Genomic DNA, 16,371 nt, shown 5'->3' with positions numbered 1-16,371 from the left:
GGGAGGACATTTTGGAGGAGTTATTCGGGGAGGTACTTCGAGGGACTATTTAGGGGAGGACTTTTTTTGGGGGGGAAAGGCTAATTGTAGGGGGGATGCCTCTGCCCCAAGACCCTTCCTGAAGCCCCCCCTCCCCGCAGCCGAGCCGATCCCAACTCCCAGCTCGGGGGGGCTGCTCGGGGGCCCCCCCGTCCCCAAACCCCCCCCTCCCCGGCGGCGGGGCGGGGGCGGAGGAGGCGCCTGGCAGCCGGCGGCCGCCCCCCAGCTCCGGCTGCCCCGCAGCGAGCCGAGCCGAGCCGAGCCGAGCCGAGCCGAGCCGGGCCGGGCGGGGATGGGCAGAAGCAGCCGCCCGGGGGCCGGGGGCCGGTAGCGGGGGAGGCGATGGGGGGCCGGGGGGCTTGGTGGGGGCTGTGGGCAGCGCTGGGCTGCGGCTTGTGGCTGCTGGCTGGGGGGCAGGATGCCGCCGGGAGGGCCGGGGAGCCCTGGAGGCAGCTGATCCGCTGGGAGAACAACGGGCGGGTGTACAGCCTGCTCAACACCGGCGCCGAGTACGTGCCTCCGGGGGGGCGAGAGGCCCGGGGGGGCCCGGCTGCTGCTGGCCGACGAGGCTCCCGGGCGCGGAGGCCGGAGGCAGGCGCCTCCGCCGCCTCGCCTGGGCTCCGAGACGGTGCGGGGCCACACTCGGCACCCCTTCGGCTTCGGGCAGGTGCCCGACAACTGGAGGGACGGGCCGGTGGGCGACGGCGCGGGCTCACCGCGCTTGAGGCCGGCCGGCCGCCAACGCCAGCCTTCCTCGTCCTCCTCGTCCTCCTCGTCCTCCTCCTCGTCGTTCGCCTACGCGGCCTTTGGGCAGCCGCTGTACCCCCAGCCGCCCTTCCCGCAGCCCCCCTTCGAGCCCTATGAGGCGGCCCCGCGGGCATCCTATGACGAGGCGTACGCCTACTACCGCGCCGCGGGCGCTGGCGGGGCAGCCGTGGCCTCGGCGGCAGCGGGGGCCAGCGTGGTGTACCCCTTCCAGCCTCGAGTGCGCTACGAGGACTACGGGGAGGAGCAGAGCCCCTACAGAGCTCAGGGCTACTACCCCGAGCGGCCCTATGCCCCTCAACCGGCCGACGGCTTGGACCGGAGGTACTCCCATAGCTTGTACCACGACGCCGGGACTGGCACGGAGCAGGGCGGCACGGACTCCTTCGGCCTCGACCAACGCGGCGTGGCCTCCACGGATAACCTCCAAGTGCCCGTCGGCTCACCGCAGGCGGGCGGGATGGCGTATGGGAGCCAGTACCAGCCCCACGAGCCGCAGCCGCCTTTCGGGGTGGTGATGGAGCCCTACGGGGCCCCCCGCCCTGAGCCCTACGTGCCCCCTCGCCCCGAGCCCTACGTGCCTGCCCGCAGCCCTGAGGTGCCGCAAGCCGTCCCCGACAGCCAGGCGCGGCTCAGCGTGGGGAGCGTCTACAGGCCCAGCCAAGGAGGACGGGGTGAGTTTTGGGGGGCCCTGAGGTGGGACGGTGCCCCTGGTGCCCCCTCGCCCTTGGGGATGGCAGCCTTGAGCTCATGACGTCAGGGTCCGGTGGTGGGTGCACCCCAGGGGATGTTGACACAGGGGCTGAGGGGCTGGGGATGCTGGAGACATCATGTGGTTTGGGGAGGGTGTTTTGGGGTGGGGTGGGGGTGATGTGAAGGGACTGGGACAGGTCCCACTGGGGGCCAGGTGTGGGGTGGGTCTGAGCTGTGTCCTGGGTCCTCCTGCAACTGTGGGGTGGCTGTGTGTTGTGGGATTGGAGATGTGACACTTGTGGGGTGGTTGTGTGCCATGTCCCAGGTCATCCTGCGTCTATGGGGTGGATATGTGCCATGGAATGGGGAGATGTTGCACTTGTGGGGTGGTTGTGTGCCATGTCCCAATTCCTCCTGCGTCCGTGGGGTGGATGTGTGCCATGGGATGAGGACGCACAGTATTTATAGCGTGGGTTTGTGCCGTGTCCCCACTCATCCTGCCTCCATGGGGTGGCTGCATGCTGTGTGCTCCGTGCGTGGCTCCGTGCTGCCTCCCTCGGGACCATTTCCCCGATGCCCCCACCCAGCTCCGCCGTCCCTGACCTTCAAGGGAGATGTGCAGCGGAGGTCACAGCAGGGTCGCCGTGGCTCCGTGCCCTACTGACCCGACACCGGTGCAGTCCTGTGGCTTTTGGCTGAGTGTTGCTAAAATTTGAGGCAGGGCTGGAGGGCGCGAGGAGCAGCAGCCTGGGGGAATCTGATCCCTGCCTGTCTCCTGGGAAACCCGCCTCAGCTGGAGCCTCCAACCTGGCTGACCCCACAACCCATCCAGCTCTGTCCCTGCTTTCTGGGAAAAGCCCCACAGCCCAGCTCCGTTGCATGCAAGCAAGCGAGCACAGCATGAGCAGCCAGCCCGGGTCAGCGGGAGGTCTCGCAGGAGAAGTGTGGGAAAGTGATTTTGGGATGGAGTTTGTGTGGAGGGGACCTCTGCCCCCCAGTGTTGGAGGCCGGGGCGCGATGGGGACGGTGCCAGGGTGGAAATGGTGTTGGGACCCTCAGGGTGACTTAGCTGTGCCATGGAGGGACAGCAGGGCCACCCCTTGGGGTCACCTTGTCACCTGCAGAGCCACCCTGGGCAGGCTCCTTAATTGGGAAGGAGGCTTTTGGCAGCAGAGCCAAACGTTAATTACGCCCCTAATCTCTTCAAACACACATAATCCCACCCGGCTCCGCGAGGAATGCACGGCATTCACCGCCGGCTGGGCCGCCCGGGGGGGTTAATTAAGCAATTAGATTGCCCCCGGCTTCCACCTGGTGGGTTGTAAGGGCGTGCGTGAGCCTCCAGCCATCCAACGGTGAGCCTCCATCCGTCCTTCCAAAAGCGAGCCTCCATCCGTTCAAAAGTGAGCCTCTGTCCATCCAAAAACGAGCCTCCATCCAAAAGCAAGCCTTCATCCAACCAACAGTGAACCTCCAGCTGTCCATCCAAAAGTGAGCCTGCATCCATCCAAAGTGAGCCTCCATCTGTCCAAAAGTGAGCCTCCATCCATCCAAAGCGAGCCTCCATCTGTCCAAAAGTGAGCCTTCATCCATCCAACAGTGAGCATCCATCCATCCATCCATCCATCCATCCATCCATCCATCCATCCAAAGTGAGCCTCCAGCCACCCAGGACCATGTCCTGGCGCTCCATGGCTGCAGGTACTGGTGCCATGGTAAGGCGCTGTTGGTGCTCTCCCATCCTGTGCTCCTGGCTGCACCCTCCCCGCTCCCCAGGGACCCACCTCCACCTCCTCATCCCCTCCGAGCCTCGATGAGGCCTCCCCCAGTGGGTCCCTTGGCCTGACCCCTACCTGGTGCCGGTTCCTCCCACTCCGGGAGAAAGCGAGGCCATGCCAGAGCTGGAAAATTTCAAAGTTGGTCCGAGGGCATGCAAGGCCTCCAGCCTCCTGGAGCTCGCCCCCCGCTTCAGGACCCTGTTTCGGGCGGGCAGTCCAGAACAAAGGGCCAATTTTATGGGTTTGACCTCACCTCCTTCTGGCCCAGCACCGAGGGCCGGGGAAGTGGAGGCCAGCAGTGTCTGCATATATCCTTGTCAGCCTGCAGTACTAAACACATGCAAACTTTCTAAAATAAAAACAACCCCAGCCCTCCTCCTCCTCTTCCGCCTCCTTTTTTCTCCTGATTCACTCCAACACCTTTTTTTTTTTCACTGAAAAAAAGCACATTTGCTTTTTGCCTCTTCCTTAACGCCGTGATTTTTCTACCTGTGGGAAACATTCGAGCCTGAGAAGCAGCCGTCTCTGGGCGAAGCCGAATATTGCTGAGCAGTGAGTCAGCTCCTGCGAAGCTCAAGTTGGCCAAGACATCTGGCTGTCTTTTCAGACAGAAAGGAGGGAAAAATCCCGTTTTCGGTTGATTTTTTTTTTGTGCCGCCTCTTGCTTTTCAGCTTGCTGCTCTCAAGCTCTGTGTTGTTGTTATTTCTTTTTTTTTCTTGAAGGAAGGGTTGGGTTTTGGATGGGAGCTCCTCGCTGAGGATGCTCAGGTCGGGATGTGGTGAGCGCCACGTGGTTTGGGCAGCAGGTCCTGCCTCCACATGGCTCGGGTGGGCTTTGTTTTCCCTGGATCACCGTGTATGTGTGTGGGTCACTTAAAACCAGCTGGGCCTGGCACATTTCTCCATACTTCCCTCCGAACTCCAAAAAACACAGCCCCAAACTGCCACCGTCTCGATAATCCTGCCCATCGCAGCCTTGATGCGTCCATTTTACAGATGAGCAAACTGAGGTGATGTCGCAGTGGTTTTCGGGGTCCTTCATCCTTTGGGTCGCCTCTCCCAGGTCAGATCCTGCCTCGCCCCTCGCAGAGGGTGCAGGGGGAAAGAGCCAGCCCCACTCCCTGCGCTCGGGCTTGTAAAAGCGGGTTTTTTTCGGCTCAGCCCCGCACACCTGCACAAACAGTGTGGCGTGGAGCAGGCTGGCTCGCTATTATTGTGATTTTCACAGTGCATGAGAAGGAAATCTTCTCTGGCAGCTCCCTGGGCAGGCTGAGAGGCAAGGGGGCGGAGGAGGAAAAACAAATATTTTCTTGCTGTGGTTGTCCCGTTTTTTGGAGGCAGCGGTGGGGGGCTGCCAGGTCCGGGCTTGCAGGAGGTGGAAAAGAGCTCGGTCAGCGGAAAGGAGGAGGATTTGGCACGGGGGGCTCGGCGTGGAGGGTGGCGGGGGCACCTTCGCACGGCGGCCCATCCAACCAAGCCAAAATGCGGTCTGGGAAGGCGACCCTACAAAAACAGTGGGGCCAGCTGGGGTGAGCATTGCATGGGGGGGGCAAAGTCCCCATTGGCAAAGGAGTTGGGTTTCTCTGGGAGTGTCCAAGAATTTATTATAAACACCAGCGCCGAGGAGGTGTTGTTTTGTGGATGAGGACAAACTCTTCTCCCCACAGCTCAGCAGCAGGACAGGCACTAAATTCGGGTGCTCACCCCAAAACATGGCTCGGCAGGGGCCTCACTCTGTGTCTGCTCTGTTGTTTTATGGTATTTTAAGGGGGAAAAGTCCCTGCAGCCCTCTTGCCTTCCCCCTCGCCCCGCAGACCCCCCTGGGCATTACATCAGCAGTGATGACCAAGCAGCGGGGCAGGAAACAAGCTCCAATCGAGTGACGTGATCCCTCGGGGGAGGCTGGGCCGGGAAACAAGGAGGCATTGTTCTTGCCCATGGAACAAAACAATAAAAATAAAATAAAACAAAACAAAACAAAGGGAAAGGCAGGAGGAAAATAAGCAACATGCTGGAAACATTCTTGGTGTAATGGGGGGAGCTGGACTGGCTCTTGTGCTGGGGATGGGGATGGATGTGAAGATGGGAATGATGATGGTGAAGATGGATATGAAGATGGGAATGGTGAGGATGAGGATGGAGATGGAGATGTGAATGGTGAGGATGGGATTGGGATGGGGATGGAGATGGAGACGTGAATGGTGAGGATGAGGATGGAGGTGAGGATGAGGATGAGCTAGCAAGCTCACAGGAGGCCAAGCAGAGGTGCAGCACCGTTGGGCACAGCGCACAGGACAGGCTTCACTTTGCACAGGGTTGCAATGAGGGAAACCGAGGCACGGCGTGCCCAGAGACCATTGCCCCCCAAGTCCTTGTACTTCATCCCCTTGCTGGCCATATAGCAACCCTTTTGGGCCAGCACGCTGGTGGAGCTGTTGGGACCTGTGGATGTTTTGGGGGTGCGCCGCCACCGCTGTGCCACCACACAGGAGGCCATGTATCCCCCACAGGTCTCCCCGACTTGGTGCCTGACCCCAACTACGTGCAGGCGTCCACCTACGTGCAGCGGGCGCACCTGTACTCGCTGCGCTGCGCTGCCGAGGAGAAGTGCCTGGCCAGGTAGGTTGGGCGCCACGGGTCTGGGGGTGCTGGGGGGTGATGAGGTGGAGAGGGTGTTCATGGGTTGGAAATGGTGTAAAGTGAGGGAGGGAGGTGGAGGAAGAAGGGAGGGAGGGAGGCGAGGAGGATGGAGAATGGAGGAGAAGGAGGAAGGATGGATGGTGAAGGAGGATGGGGTGAAGAATGGAAGATGAAGTATGGAGGGTGAAGGATGGAGAATGGAGGATGCAGAAGGTTGGAGGATGAAGGAAGAGGATGGAGCATGAAAGATAAAAGAGGAGGATGGAGCATGGAGGATAGAGGATAAAGGATAAAGGAGAAGGAAAAGGAAGGAATGAGGAAGGAGAAGGAAGAAGGATGGAGGGTGAATGAGGAGGATGGGGGATGAAGGATGGAAGATGAAGGGTGAAGGATGGAGGATGGAGCGTGGAGGATAGAGGATGAAGGATGGCAGATGAAGAATGAAGGAGGAAGGAGAAGGAGGAAGGACAGAGGGTGAAGGAGGAGGATGGGAGGTGAAGGATGGAAGATGAAGTTCAGAGGGTGAAGGGTGAAGGATAGAAGATGGAGGATGAAAGAGGAAGATGGAGCATGGAGAACAGAGGAAGAAGGATGAAGGAGAGGGAAAGGGAAGGGCAGGGTCCCACCACCAACTTCCACTTTTCCCAGCACCGCCTACACGGCTGAGGCCACCGACTACGATGTGCGGGTGCTCCTGCGGTTCCCGCAGCGGGTGAAGAACCAAGGCACGGCCGACTTCCTACCCAGCCGCCCCCGGCACAGCTGGGAGTGGCACAGCTGCCACCAGTGAGTCGGGGACACCCACATGGCCCCCCTCACTTCCACACCCCCTCTCCTTTCCCCATGGTTTTGTGGCTTGTTTCACCTGCTTGCAGCCCCAAGATTTTTTATTTTTTTTTGGGGGGCGGGGGCTCACCTGGCTTTGCCTCCTTGCTCCAGAAGCCCCCGTGGTTATGTCATCACTTGGCCACAGGCTGGTATAAGCATGGGGTCACTGCGGAGTCCCTCACAGCCCCCAAAACTCACACCTGGGGTGGGGATGGGGTGATCTGGGGGGGGGGGGGGGGGGGAGGGGGATGAGGGGGGCACGGTCACCCTCACGGCCTCCTGCCCCCAGGCACTACCACAGCATGGACGAGTTCAGCCACTACGACCTACTGGATGCCACCACGGGCAGGAAGGTGGCTGAGGGCCACAAGGCCAGCTTCTGCCTGGAGGACACCACCTGTGACTTCGGGAACCTGAAGCGCTACGCCTGCACCTCCCACACCCAGGTTGGGCTCGGGATGCTCCTCGGCTGGTTGGGGTCCTCGGGGCTGGCCTCCAAGCCCATTTCCCTATCCCCCAAACTCATCTCCCTCCCCGCAGGGCTTGAGCCCAGGGTGCTACGACACCTACAACGCCGACATTGACTGCCAGTGGATCGATATCACGGATGTGCAGCCAGGGAATTACGTCCTAAAGGTGATGGAGGGGTTTTTAGGAGCAAAAATTGTCAATGTGGGGGCTCATTTCTTGGGGTTCTTCTTCCCCTTTTGTTCATTTTTGCACGGTGTTTTTCCACCACCGCTTAGGTCCAAGTGAACCCCAAATACATCGTCCTGGAGTCAGACTTCACCAACAACGTGGTGCGCTGCAACATCCACTACACTGGCCGCTACGTTGCCACGACAAACTGCAAGATCTCCCAGTAAGGAGCCGTCTGACCGTCTGCCTGCCAGCCCATCTCTCTGTCCCGACAGGCTCTGTCCATCCGTGGGGACAGATGAGTTGGGAGGTGGAGGGTTAATTGTTGTCATGACTTTGGGAAGGGTTTGGCAAAGAGTTGGGTTGTGAGTCACTGCTTTCCTCCGTCACCCTGCTTGGGTGTTTATATTGGATTTCCCCTATTTTCGTGTTATTTAGGAGCAGAAACAGCTGCAATACACATTTTTCCAAAGGAATCCCTTCACCTTTTTCAGCCCCAAATCCTTGTCTTTCTCCCTGCAGATCTTGAGCCGAGGGGGCTTGAAGGATGGCACCTGCCCCAGGCCTACCACTGGCCGCTCCTCGAGCCTAAAACCACCCCGAAAAACCCACCCCGACCACTCCACGTGACACGAGGGAAGCGAGAGAGACTCTCTGAAATATTTTGATACTTAACTTCTCTTTAACCTGCGTCGTTTTTCCATTTCCTGATGGAAGCTGATGACAAGTTTTAGCTGGAATAAAGGGAGGGATGCTACTGGGCTGGTAGATCTCACATTTAGCAACAGCGAGCTGGCTCATTGAACCCTTTCTGCCTTTTTTTTGGGGGGTCTCCAGCAACACCACGCTCCCCACAGGATGAAAGCAGCAAAGATTTGGAGGTGCTTCCCCTGAAACTCGGGCTGCCCACACAGCCCTCGGGACGACGGGACGTCTGGTTTATTATTATTATTTTCACCAGCTGTAAAAAAAAAAAAGCAAAAAAAAACACACCAAAAAAAAAGACTGAACCCATTAAAAACCCATTGCTTTGGGCTTTTTTTTTTTCATTATTTTTAATCTCTTTTGAGCAGCAGAACTGAGCTGGGGGGGGTGGCTTGGGCAGGGGGTGCCTTTGGGGGGCGGGGTGGGCAGAGGTCCCTTGGGTGCGGGGTCCTGGGGCCAGGGGGCCCTGTCCTGTCCTGTGTCACCAAGAGCTACTGGGTGGAGACCGTGCCCAGCAGCGCCTGCAGTGGGGCCACTGCTCCCCACTGGGTCCATCCCCATGCCCCTTTCCCTTCCCCACACCCCATTCTCACCCACCCAGTGCCCTGCGTCCTCACCCCCTGTTATGTTTCCAGCACATTTTGTTCCCAGATGTTTAATTTCAGCTCCAGCACTGGGTTTCCAGCCCTGTCCCAGCTCCAGGCACTGCACACACACCTGATGCTCCAGCTCATTTCAGCACTGCCTAATTACAGCTCATGCCCTGCAGCTCAGCTCCACATGGGCTGTTCCAGGTAAGAGATGCTCTAGCTTCTCACAACTCCAGCTGAGCAATGTTTTCATCTCACCCTGCACCCCAGGATTTATTTACACCCAGATCTTCATTTTCAGCTCATGCCCTGCAGTTGAGCTCCGGGTCTACATTTTTAATTCAGGCCCTGAGTTTCCAGCTCCAGGCCTTCATTCAGCTCCAGCCCTGCATCTCAGTACACACCAGGTAGGAACTGCTTCAGCTCCTTGCACCGCTGGTTTTGCCTGCCGTGCCCTAGGTTCCACCTCCAGCTTTGTGTTTTCAGCTTGTGGCCTTCATTTTCACCTTGTGCTAGCATACATACACTGGTCGATAGCTAGTTTTGGCTGGGTTTCACTACCAACATGACCATTTTGGCTTAAGGCCCACATTTCACCCCTGGATCCTTGTTTGCAGCTCGTGCCCTGCCGGCCAGCTCCAGCTCTCACGGCTCAGCTCCATCCCTGTGGCTCAGCCCCAGAGACCGCATGCTGCAGGTAAGAGATGCTCGGGCTTCTCCCATCTCCAGCCACCTGATGCTGTTTTGCCTTGTGTTTCACCACCAGCACACTGTTTTCAGCTCATATCCCTGTGTTCCACGTTCCACACCTGGATCTCTATTCTCAGTGCATGACCTGTGTCTTCAGCTCATGCCAGTGTATAAGTAGTGGCTGATACTTATTTGTGATTTTGTTCCTGGGTTTCACCACCAGGATGCTGTTCTCAGTTCACAGTGTAGCTTGTGCCTGCTGTTTCCACCTTGGGTCTTTATTCTGTTTGTGACCTGTGATTTCAGCTCGTGCCATTGTACAAATATATAAGCCTGTGGCCCCTGTTTCCTCCCTCCAGATCTTTTTTTTTTTCAGTTTGTGTCCTGCATTTCAGCTCCAGCCCCTGGACACTCTGGTTCCTTTCAGTCTGAGCTCTCCAGCTGGGCACTAGCAGAGATGCTCAGGATCTGGCCAGCTGCTTTAAGCAGGTTCTGACAAGGCCATAAATCCATCGCTGTCATAAGTGGGGTACCAACATTAACCACCACAGCTGCACGCTGCGTAAATATTGCCTGGCACAAGCACCAAATAAAGAGTTGAACTGCAAAGTCGCCTTTGGTGCCCTTGGGGGGGGGGGGGGGGGGGGGGGAGGGTGCAGTGGGGTTTTAATTTTTAAAGCTGGTGAAAACAACACTAATGACAACATTAATAAACGAGATACCTGGACAGCCCCAATTTCTGGGGGTCAGACAGCCCAAATTTTAGGGGAACGCCTCCACACCTTTGCTGTTTTCAGCCTCTAGGGAGGCATAGTGGTGCCAGAGACCCCCCCAAAAAGAGGGAAAGGGTTCAAGACCCAGCTCTAGTGCTAAACAGGTGATCTACCAGCCCTGGGGCATCTGTCCCTTTATTCCAGCTAAAGCTTGTCATCAGCTTCCATGAGGAAAGGGGAAAAACACAGGTTAAAGAGAAGTTAAATATGAAAATATTTCAGAGTTGCTCTTGCTTAGCCTTGCCCCCACCCCAGTCCCCAGAGGGAGTGGCAGCAGAGGTTCATTGCTGAGGAAGTTCAGGGCCCCTGCTTTGCAACACAGCAGCTACAGATTTGAATGGGCAGCAGCTCCAGGCCTTCTAAAGAAGGCAACACTGCTGCTCAGATGATGTTCTGGAGGTTCGGGGTCATGGTTTGGGCTGCCCAAGCCCTACTTAGCTCTTAAGGCTATGTGAATGGCAAGCCCCACAAAACACTGAATCCCATGCAGGAGAGGTGGGTGTGGGGTTCTACAAACAGTTTATTAAAGGTCACCGTACAAAGTTTTACCAGGACTGCGTCCTTCTCAGGAGACAACTGGCATCCCGCAGGGAAGGGGGAGCAGGGACAGTGCTGCAGCATTTCTCCTCGCCTTGTTCAGCCCAGCAGCTCCTTCCCTCATCAGGAAGAGTCCGTCTGCCAGCACGCAGGAGCCTCCTCTGTGTCCTGAGGGACAGAGGTGGCTGTGTCCCCCTCCAGGATGTGCAGCAGGGACCCCCTCCCCTTCCTGCAGCCACAAGGGGAGCTCAGAGCCCCTCCAGATCCCGGCATCACAAAGGGCCATCCCCAGCCCAGCCACCACCAAGACCACTAAAGTGACTTCCAGGGCCCCCCACAGCTACCTGGCTCCAGCTCCCACCAGAAACCCCCCCACCAGCCCCCCCCCCCCCATAAAGGCCACTTACCTGCTCAGAGGCCACCCAGAACCCTTGGTTCTCCATCTCCAGGGTCTGCGTCCCCACTTCAGGGTCTCTTCTGTTCCACAGGACAGCCACATCGCTCCAGCTGCCCCTCTTGGTCCTCAGGCACTGGGGAGGGGAGCACCAGGCTGCAGCCTCCCCCCACCAGGATTATTGGGGGTTTTTTGTTTTTTTGTTTTTTTTTTTTTTGAACACCCCAATCCTTGTGCAGTGCTGAGACAGCCGTGATACCTCCAGAACCCCTCCCCACCCCCCCCAGTCCCTCTTTTATTTAGGTGAAGCACCGCAGCCCTCATGCCCACCACCCTCCGAGCTGTCACCCGAGCTCCATGACCCCACCGAGGGGACAGATGGACAGAGACAGATGTCACCCTTACCACCAGCAAGACGATGGGCACGGTAATGATGCCAAGGATGCACACGACCATGATGGCCACTGTGGACTCAGGAAAGCCGGGGGCAGGGGGGGGCTCCAAGGTGTCCTCTGGAGCAGAGCCAGTGGTCAGCACCCTCCTGGGGGGCCATAGAGCCCCCCAGCTCCTGCCCCAAAGGGAGCTTACCTCCAACAGCGATGGAATAGGGGTCCACCTGGAAGTTGGAGCCAGCCAAGGCTTCATCTGGCCCTACGGAGAGGGCGAGCGCCTCCAGGACCTCCAGGCTGGTGGGAGTGGGGGGCTGGAAGAGCACATCCCCATGGCACAGCAGGGAGCCAGGCCTGGGGGGAAGGTTGGGGAGAGCTCTTGCACCAGCCCGTCCCAGCAGAGCCCCATGAGGAGGCACTGGGATTTCCTTCCCAGCCCCCTGGGTACATCCCTTCGGTCCCAAGGGCCTAAGATGCCAGGCCCCTAAGATGCCAGACCCTGCCACAAACCCTCCTGGGCTCAAATCCTCAGAGCCCAGGGATGATGTCTGAGAGCCCCCCAGCCCTGTGCCCCCCACACAGCCCCCCCCCCCACCCAGGCAGCCCCACGCTCCCACTCACAGAAATCCTCTTATCACTGCTTGCAGGAAGCTCCTGTGCCCCTTTAGGGCTCTCGCCACCTGGAAGAGAGGATTCGCTCAGCAGTCCCCAGGGATCTCCACCACCTCAGGGAGGAGACCTCCACCAGCACAGCCTCAGAGCCGTCACCCAACAGGTTCCCGAGGGGCTGCTGTGGGTACCCCAACACAGACCCTATTCCTCTGGGATCCTCAGCCCCCAGGAGGCCCCCAACCCTTTCCCCCAGCCATTCCTACCGCCTCTCCCAGGCCTCTGGCGAGCCCCCGGTGCTCCGCAGCAAGTGGGTCCAGGAGGCGCTCGCTGAAGCGCCTGTTGGTGACGAGGAAGGAAACGGGGTACACCCGCAGGGGCAGCCTGGCTCCTAGGGGGGCAGGACACAGGTTTTGGCAGGCAGACAAGGCCACAAGCCCCGTGACCTGCAGGGACCACCCTTACCCTGCACCGAGAGGGAGCTGAGGTCCACGGAGCTGCTGGTGAGCACTGTCAGGGCTCGCAGCACTGCTGCGACATCGGCGTGGACAGCCGTGTCCAGGTAGACATCCCCGGTGACCTCCAGGTCACCCCTGAGGGGTCTGAGGAGGGAGAAGGGCTCTAAGCAAGGCAGGAACATCCTGCTGGCATCCCCCAGCCTGCCCAGCAGCTTGTGGCTTCAGAGCCATGGAAATGGGGTTTAGCAGGGAGCTTTGGAGAGGGGCTCCCCATACCTGAGGCAGCTGATGGTGAAGTTCCTCACAGGGTAGAGGGCACTGAGAGCCCGAATCACCTGCAGGAGGAGGAGGAGACAGGAGCTCATCCCTAGCAGGCAGCTCACCCTCAGACCCTGAGGGACCAGGAGCAGCTCCCTCCAGGCAGCCTTAATGTTCCCCCTCCTCCTGACCCCGCAGCGTCCCCCCCCCCCCCCCAGGGCACCGTCCCCAATGGTCCCTGAGGCTCACCATACCTCGCTCACCAGGGGCTCTGCCCCATTCTGGCCGAGCTGGAGGGCGGTGAGAGAGATGGACAGCTTCTCCGGGTCCAGGTTCTCCAAGCTGAAGCCTAGAAGGGGTGAGAAAACCCCTGTCTGTGCCTGTTCCCCCACCTATGTGCCCAGCCCTGGGCCCACGCTGTAGGGCAGAAGCAGTCAGTGAAGGGCAGGAGCTCTCCTGCCCATGGTGGAAGGGCTCAGGCTCAAGAAGGGGAAACCCAGGAGTTTTAGCACCAGCACTGGGCCACAGGGGTCTCCAGTACCCTTAGCACTGCACGGTTTTGTGTGGATCAGGAGCACGGAGGTTAAATGAGGGCCAAACCAAGGAGGTTTGGGCTTGGATCAGTGCGCAGGGGGAAGTTTGGGGGCAGCCACCCTGCTGCAGACCCTCCTGGCTTACCTCCGGACCAGACGGAGCGGGGCTCCAGCCGCCAGCTGAAGGTGTCCCCTGCTCTGCTCGCCTCCGTAAGCAGCGTGCGGATGAGGTGGGAGCTGCTGGGGGCATCCCCCCGGAACAAGATCTCCCCACACACCAGCACCGAGCCATTCCTGGGGAGGAGAGGAGGCGCTGGGGCTGACCCACAGCTGGGAGCCAACAGCACGACCGCGGGGGCTCTGCTCCCACTGGGGCAGCCCCACATGGGCACCCTGCACCCACCTGAACTCGAGGACGTTGGCCTGGAGGAAGGTCTCGTAGGAGGACAGCGCCTGGCCCAGCTGGAAGAGAAGCACAGGGATGGGGAGCTCCCACACACCACAGCTGGTGTGCCCAGGGCTCCCCGCCCAAAGCCCCCCTGGGGGGCTCTGCTGGCACTCACCATCAGCTTCACTTCATCCTCCAGCTGCCTGTAGCTCCCCGAGGCCTTGCGGCTCAGAGCCTCTGTGTAAGCGATGCCCAGGAGCCTGAAGCTCAGGGGCAGGGTGTGCACAGGAGGCTGCGCCCCCACTGAGCCAGGATCGCTCCTTGATGTGGCTTCTGCAGTGAGGGTTCCTCCTGCTGCCACCCAGCTGGTGGCCGTGGGGATATCATAGTGGTGCCAGGAGGTGACAGGAAAAGGACTGGACATGGGATGAGCATCAGGTGTGACTGCTGGGATCTGCGAGCTCGGGGCAGGGGAAGCCGGTGGGTGGGATGGGGATGGAGAGCTGGTGGTGCTGGGGGGGTGCCTGGGAGCAAGGGTGCTGGAGCTGGAAGATGGCACAGAGCCCAGCGTGGGTTCTGGAGGCCAGGAAGCCCCCGTAGCTGCTCCATCCTCATGGGGGGCTTTGGTGGCACCAGGGGCTGCCGAGCTCACCCCAGCCTCAGCGGAACCTGAGGAGCTGGGGACCCACATCCACACGGGGACAGGATGGGCTTTGGAGGGTGGTGGGGATGGATCAGTTTGCTCCTCCGAGGTGACAGCAGGTCCCCTGATTCCCTCCGAAGGGACCAGCACCTGCGGGTGGCTGACACCAGGGGACATGGCACTGGGAGGAGACACAGAGACAGTGCCCAGGGACCAGTGCCCCACTGGTGTGACAGCAGGGACAGAAGGCACCGGAGCAGCACCAGGACGAGCCCCAGCCCAGCTAGATGTCTCCTCTGACGGCAGGGCTGGGGACGGCCCCACAGGGGGCTGTGGGTGAGCAGCAGCATGGTCCTCGCCCACACCACTTGCAGGGTGGCAGGGGACAGGGCTGGGGCTCACGGCTCGCTTCTGTCCCTCGGGGCTCCTCGCTGGGGCTCCAGGAGCTTCATGCTGGACATCGGAGAAGCCACTGGACGTGGTCAGGTCAGATGTGGGCACACTGTTGTCCACCAGCATCACAGCTCCAGTTGGTGTCCCCAGGGCCAGTCCTGCAGCTCCCATGCCATGATTGGAGTTTCCTTCACCGCAGGAGCAGCCCGAGGTGCCCTCAGATGCAGGTGGCTCCATCGTGGGGTGGTTGTGTGGGTCCCCATGTCCCCTCTGGGGCAAGTGGCCAGGCAATGGAGCCACCAGAGAGCCCAGGCCATAGGGCAGGGCAGTGACGGACAGACAGACAGACAGCAGCAGGACAGCCCTGCACCGCAGCGCACCAGCGGCAGGACACGGGGCTGTGGCCATGTCCCCCTCACTGCGGGGCATCGGGGACATGTCACCTGCAGGATGCGACGGGGTCACCCCACAGCTCTGCTGAGGAGAGCCCATAGGGATGGTGTGGCTGCAGGGGGTGAGAGAGAAACCTTGGGGGGGGGCCCAAATTGTCCCCGGGGCAGACCCCAAATCAAGACCAGCCCCCTGCCAAAGCCCCTCTTATGCAGCTTCACCCACTGTTACTTCTTCTCTAGCCTCCCTCCTCACCCCACACAGGCAGCAAAACCCCAAACACCCCAAAACCCCCACAGCAAAACCCCAAACACCTGCCCCCAAAATCCCCAAGCATCACCTCAGAAGATGCCCACCTTGCCCCTACCTCACAGCACCCACCAGGAGGAGGAAGCACCAAGTCCCCACCCCAGCCTTGATCTTTTATCTCATATCACAGCTCAGCTCCAGCTGGTCCCAATCAGCACAGGTGCCCCCCTAACTCCTCATTAAGCCCTTGGCACAGCAGAGGGGATGTGGAGACCGATCCCACAAAAAACAAACAATGGGGTTTGGGCTGCCCAAGTGATAATTTGGGTCCCCCCATCCCGGCCACTAAGCAGAGACGTGAGCATGGTGTTGGAAAAGGAGCCAAGCCCTTTAATGAGGTGAGGCACCTCCTGAAAGTCTTACAAAACATTAAATAAAGCAGAGATTCCTCGATCCCTAAAACCAAACTGCAGGCTTGTCAGCAAACGCTGCTTTCCGCATCACCCCGTTTGGCTAAGAAAAGTCACGGGTGTGGTTTTTTTTCCCTTTTTTTTTTTCCCTTTTTTTTTTTCCCCGTTTTCTTAGTTTAAAATAAATATTCCTGTAGTGAAAAAAAATAATAAAAATTAATAACAATAATCCTCATTTTAACTCGTTCTTCCACTGCTGGAAACACCTGAGCACGGAGGTTGTGAGGCCCTGGGAGTGGGGAAAAGGCAGGCTGCATGTCCGGGGTATCGGGGGGTCCCTGGGATGCCCCCAGCATTTTGGGAGCGTTTTTGGCATTAAAAGTCTCCCAAATCTTCCTCACAGCCTCCCTCCATCCATCCGGGGCTGAAGCTCGCACCCCGACAGCTTCGCTCCCTGCACCTTGGTCCAGCATGGTCAGTGGGTGAACCCGAATTCTGAAATAAAAAGGCAAATATAAATTACTATTATTATTATTATTATTATTATTATTATTATTATTATTATTTTAGAAGCTGTAAT

General features: G+C 59.1%; 1 protein-coding gene across 1 annotated transcript; it reads left to right on the top strand.

Moving 5' to 3' along the window:
* Positions 1 to 366: 366 nt before the first annotated feature.
* LOXL1 (lysyl oxidase like 1) lies at positions 367 to 8,428 on the top strand. The gene is given in 8 exon segments (XM_035566694.2): positions 367 to 579; positions 581 to 1,478; positions 5,786 to 5,894; positions 6,564 to 6,701; positions 7,033 to 7,189; positions 7,284 to 7,379; positions 7,490 to 7,605; positions 7,905 to 8,428. Coding segments are annotated over 8 exon segments (1,719 nt in total). The 5' UTR covers positions 367 to 381; the 3' UTR covers positions 7,912 to 8,428.
* Positions 8,429 to 16,371: the final 7,943 nt, after the last annotated feature.

This window comes from Cygnus atratus, chromosome 11, assembly GCF_013377495.2.
Source record: "Cygnus atratus isolate AKBS03 ecotype Queensland, Australia chromosome 11, CAtr_DNAZoo_HiC_assembly, whole genome shotgun sequence".
In the NCBI taxonomy this organism is placed as follows: domain Eukaryota; kingdom Metazoa; phylum Chordata; class Aves; order Anseriformes; family Anatidae; genus Cygnus; species Cygnus atratus.
Note: the sequence above shows the minus strand (reverse complement) of the source record. Positions and strands in the feature narration are given on the sequence as shown.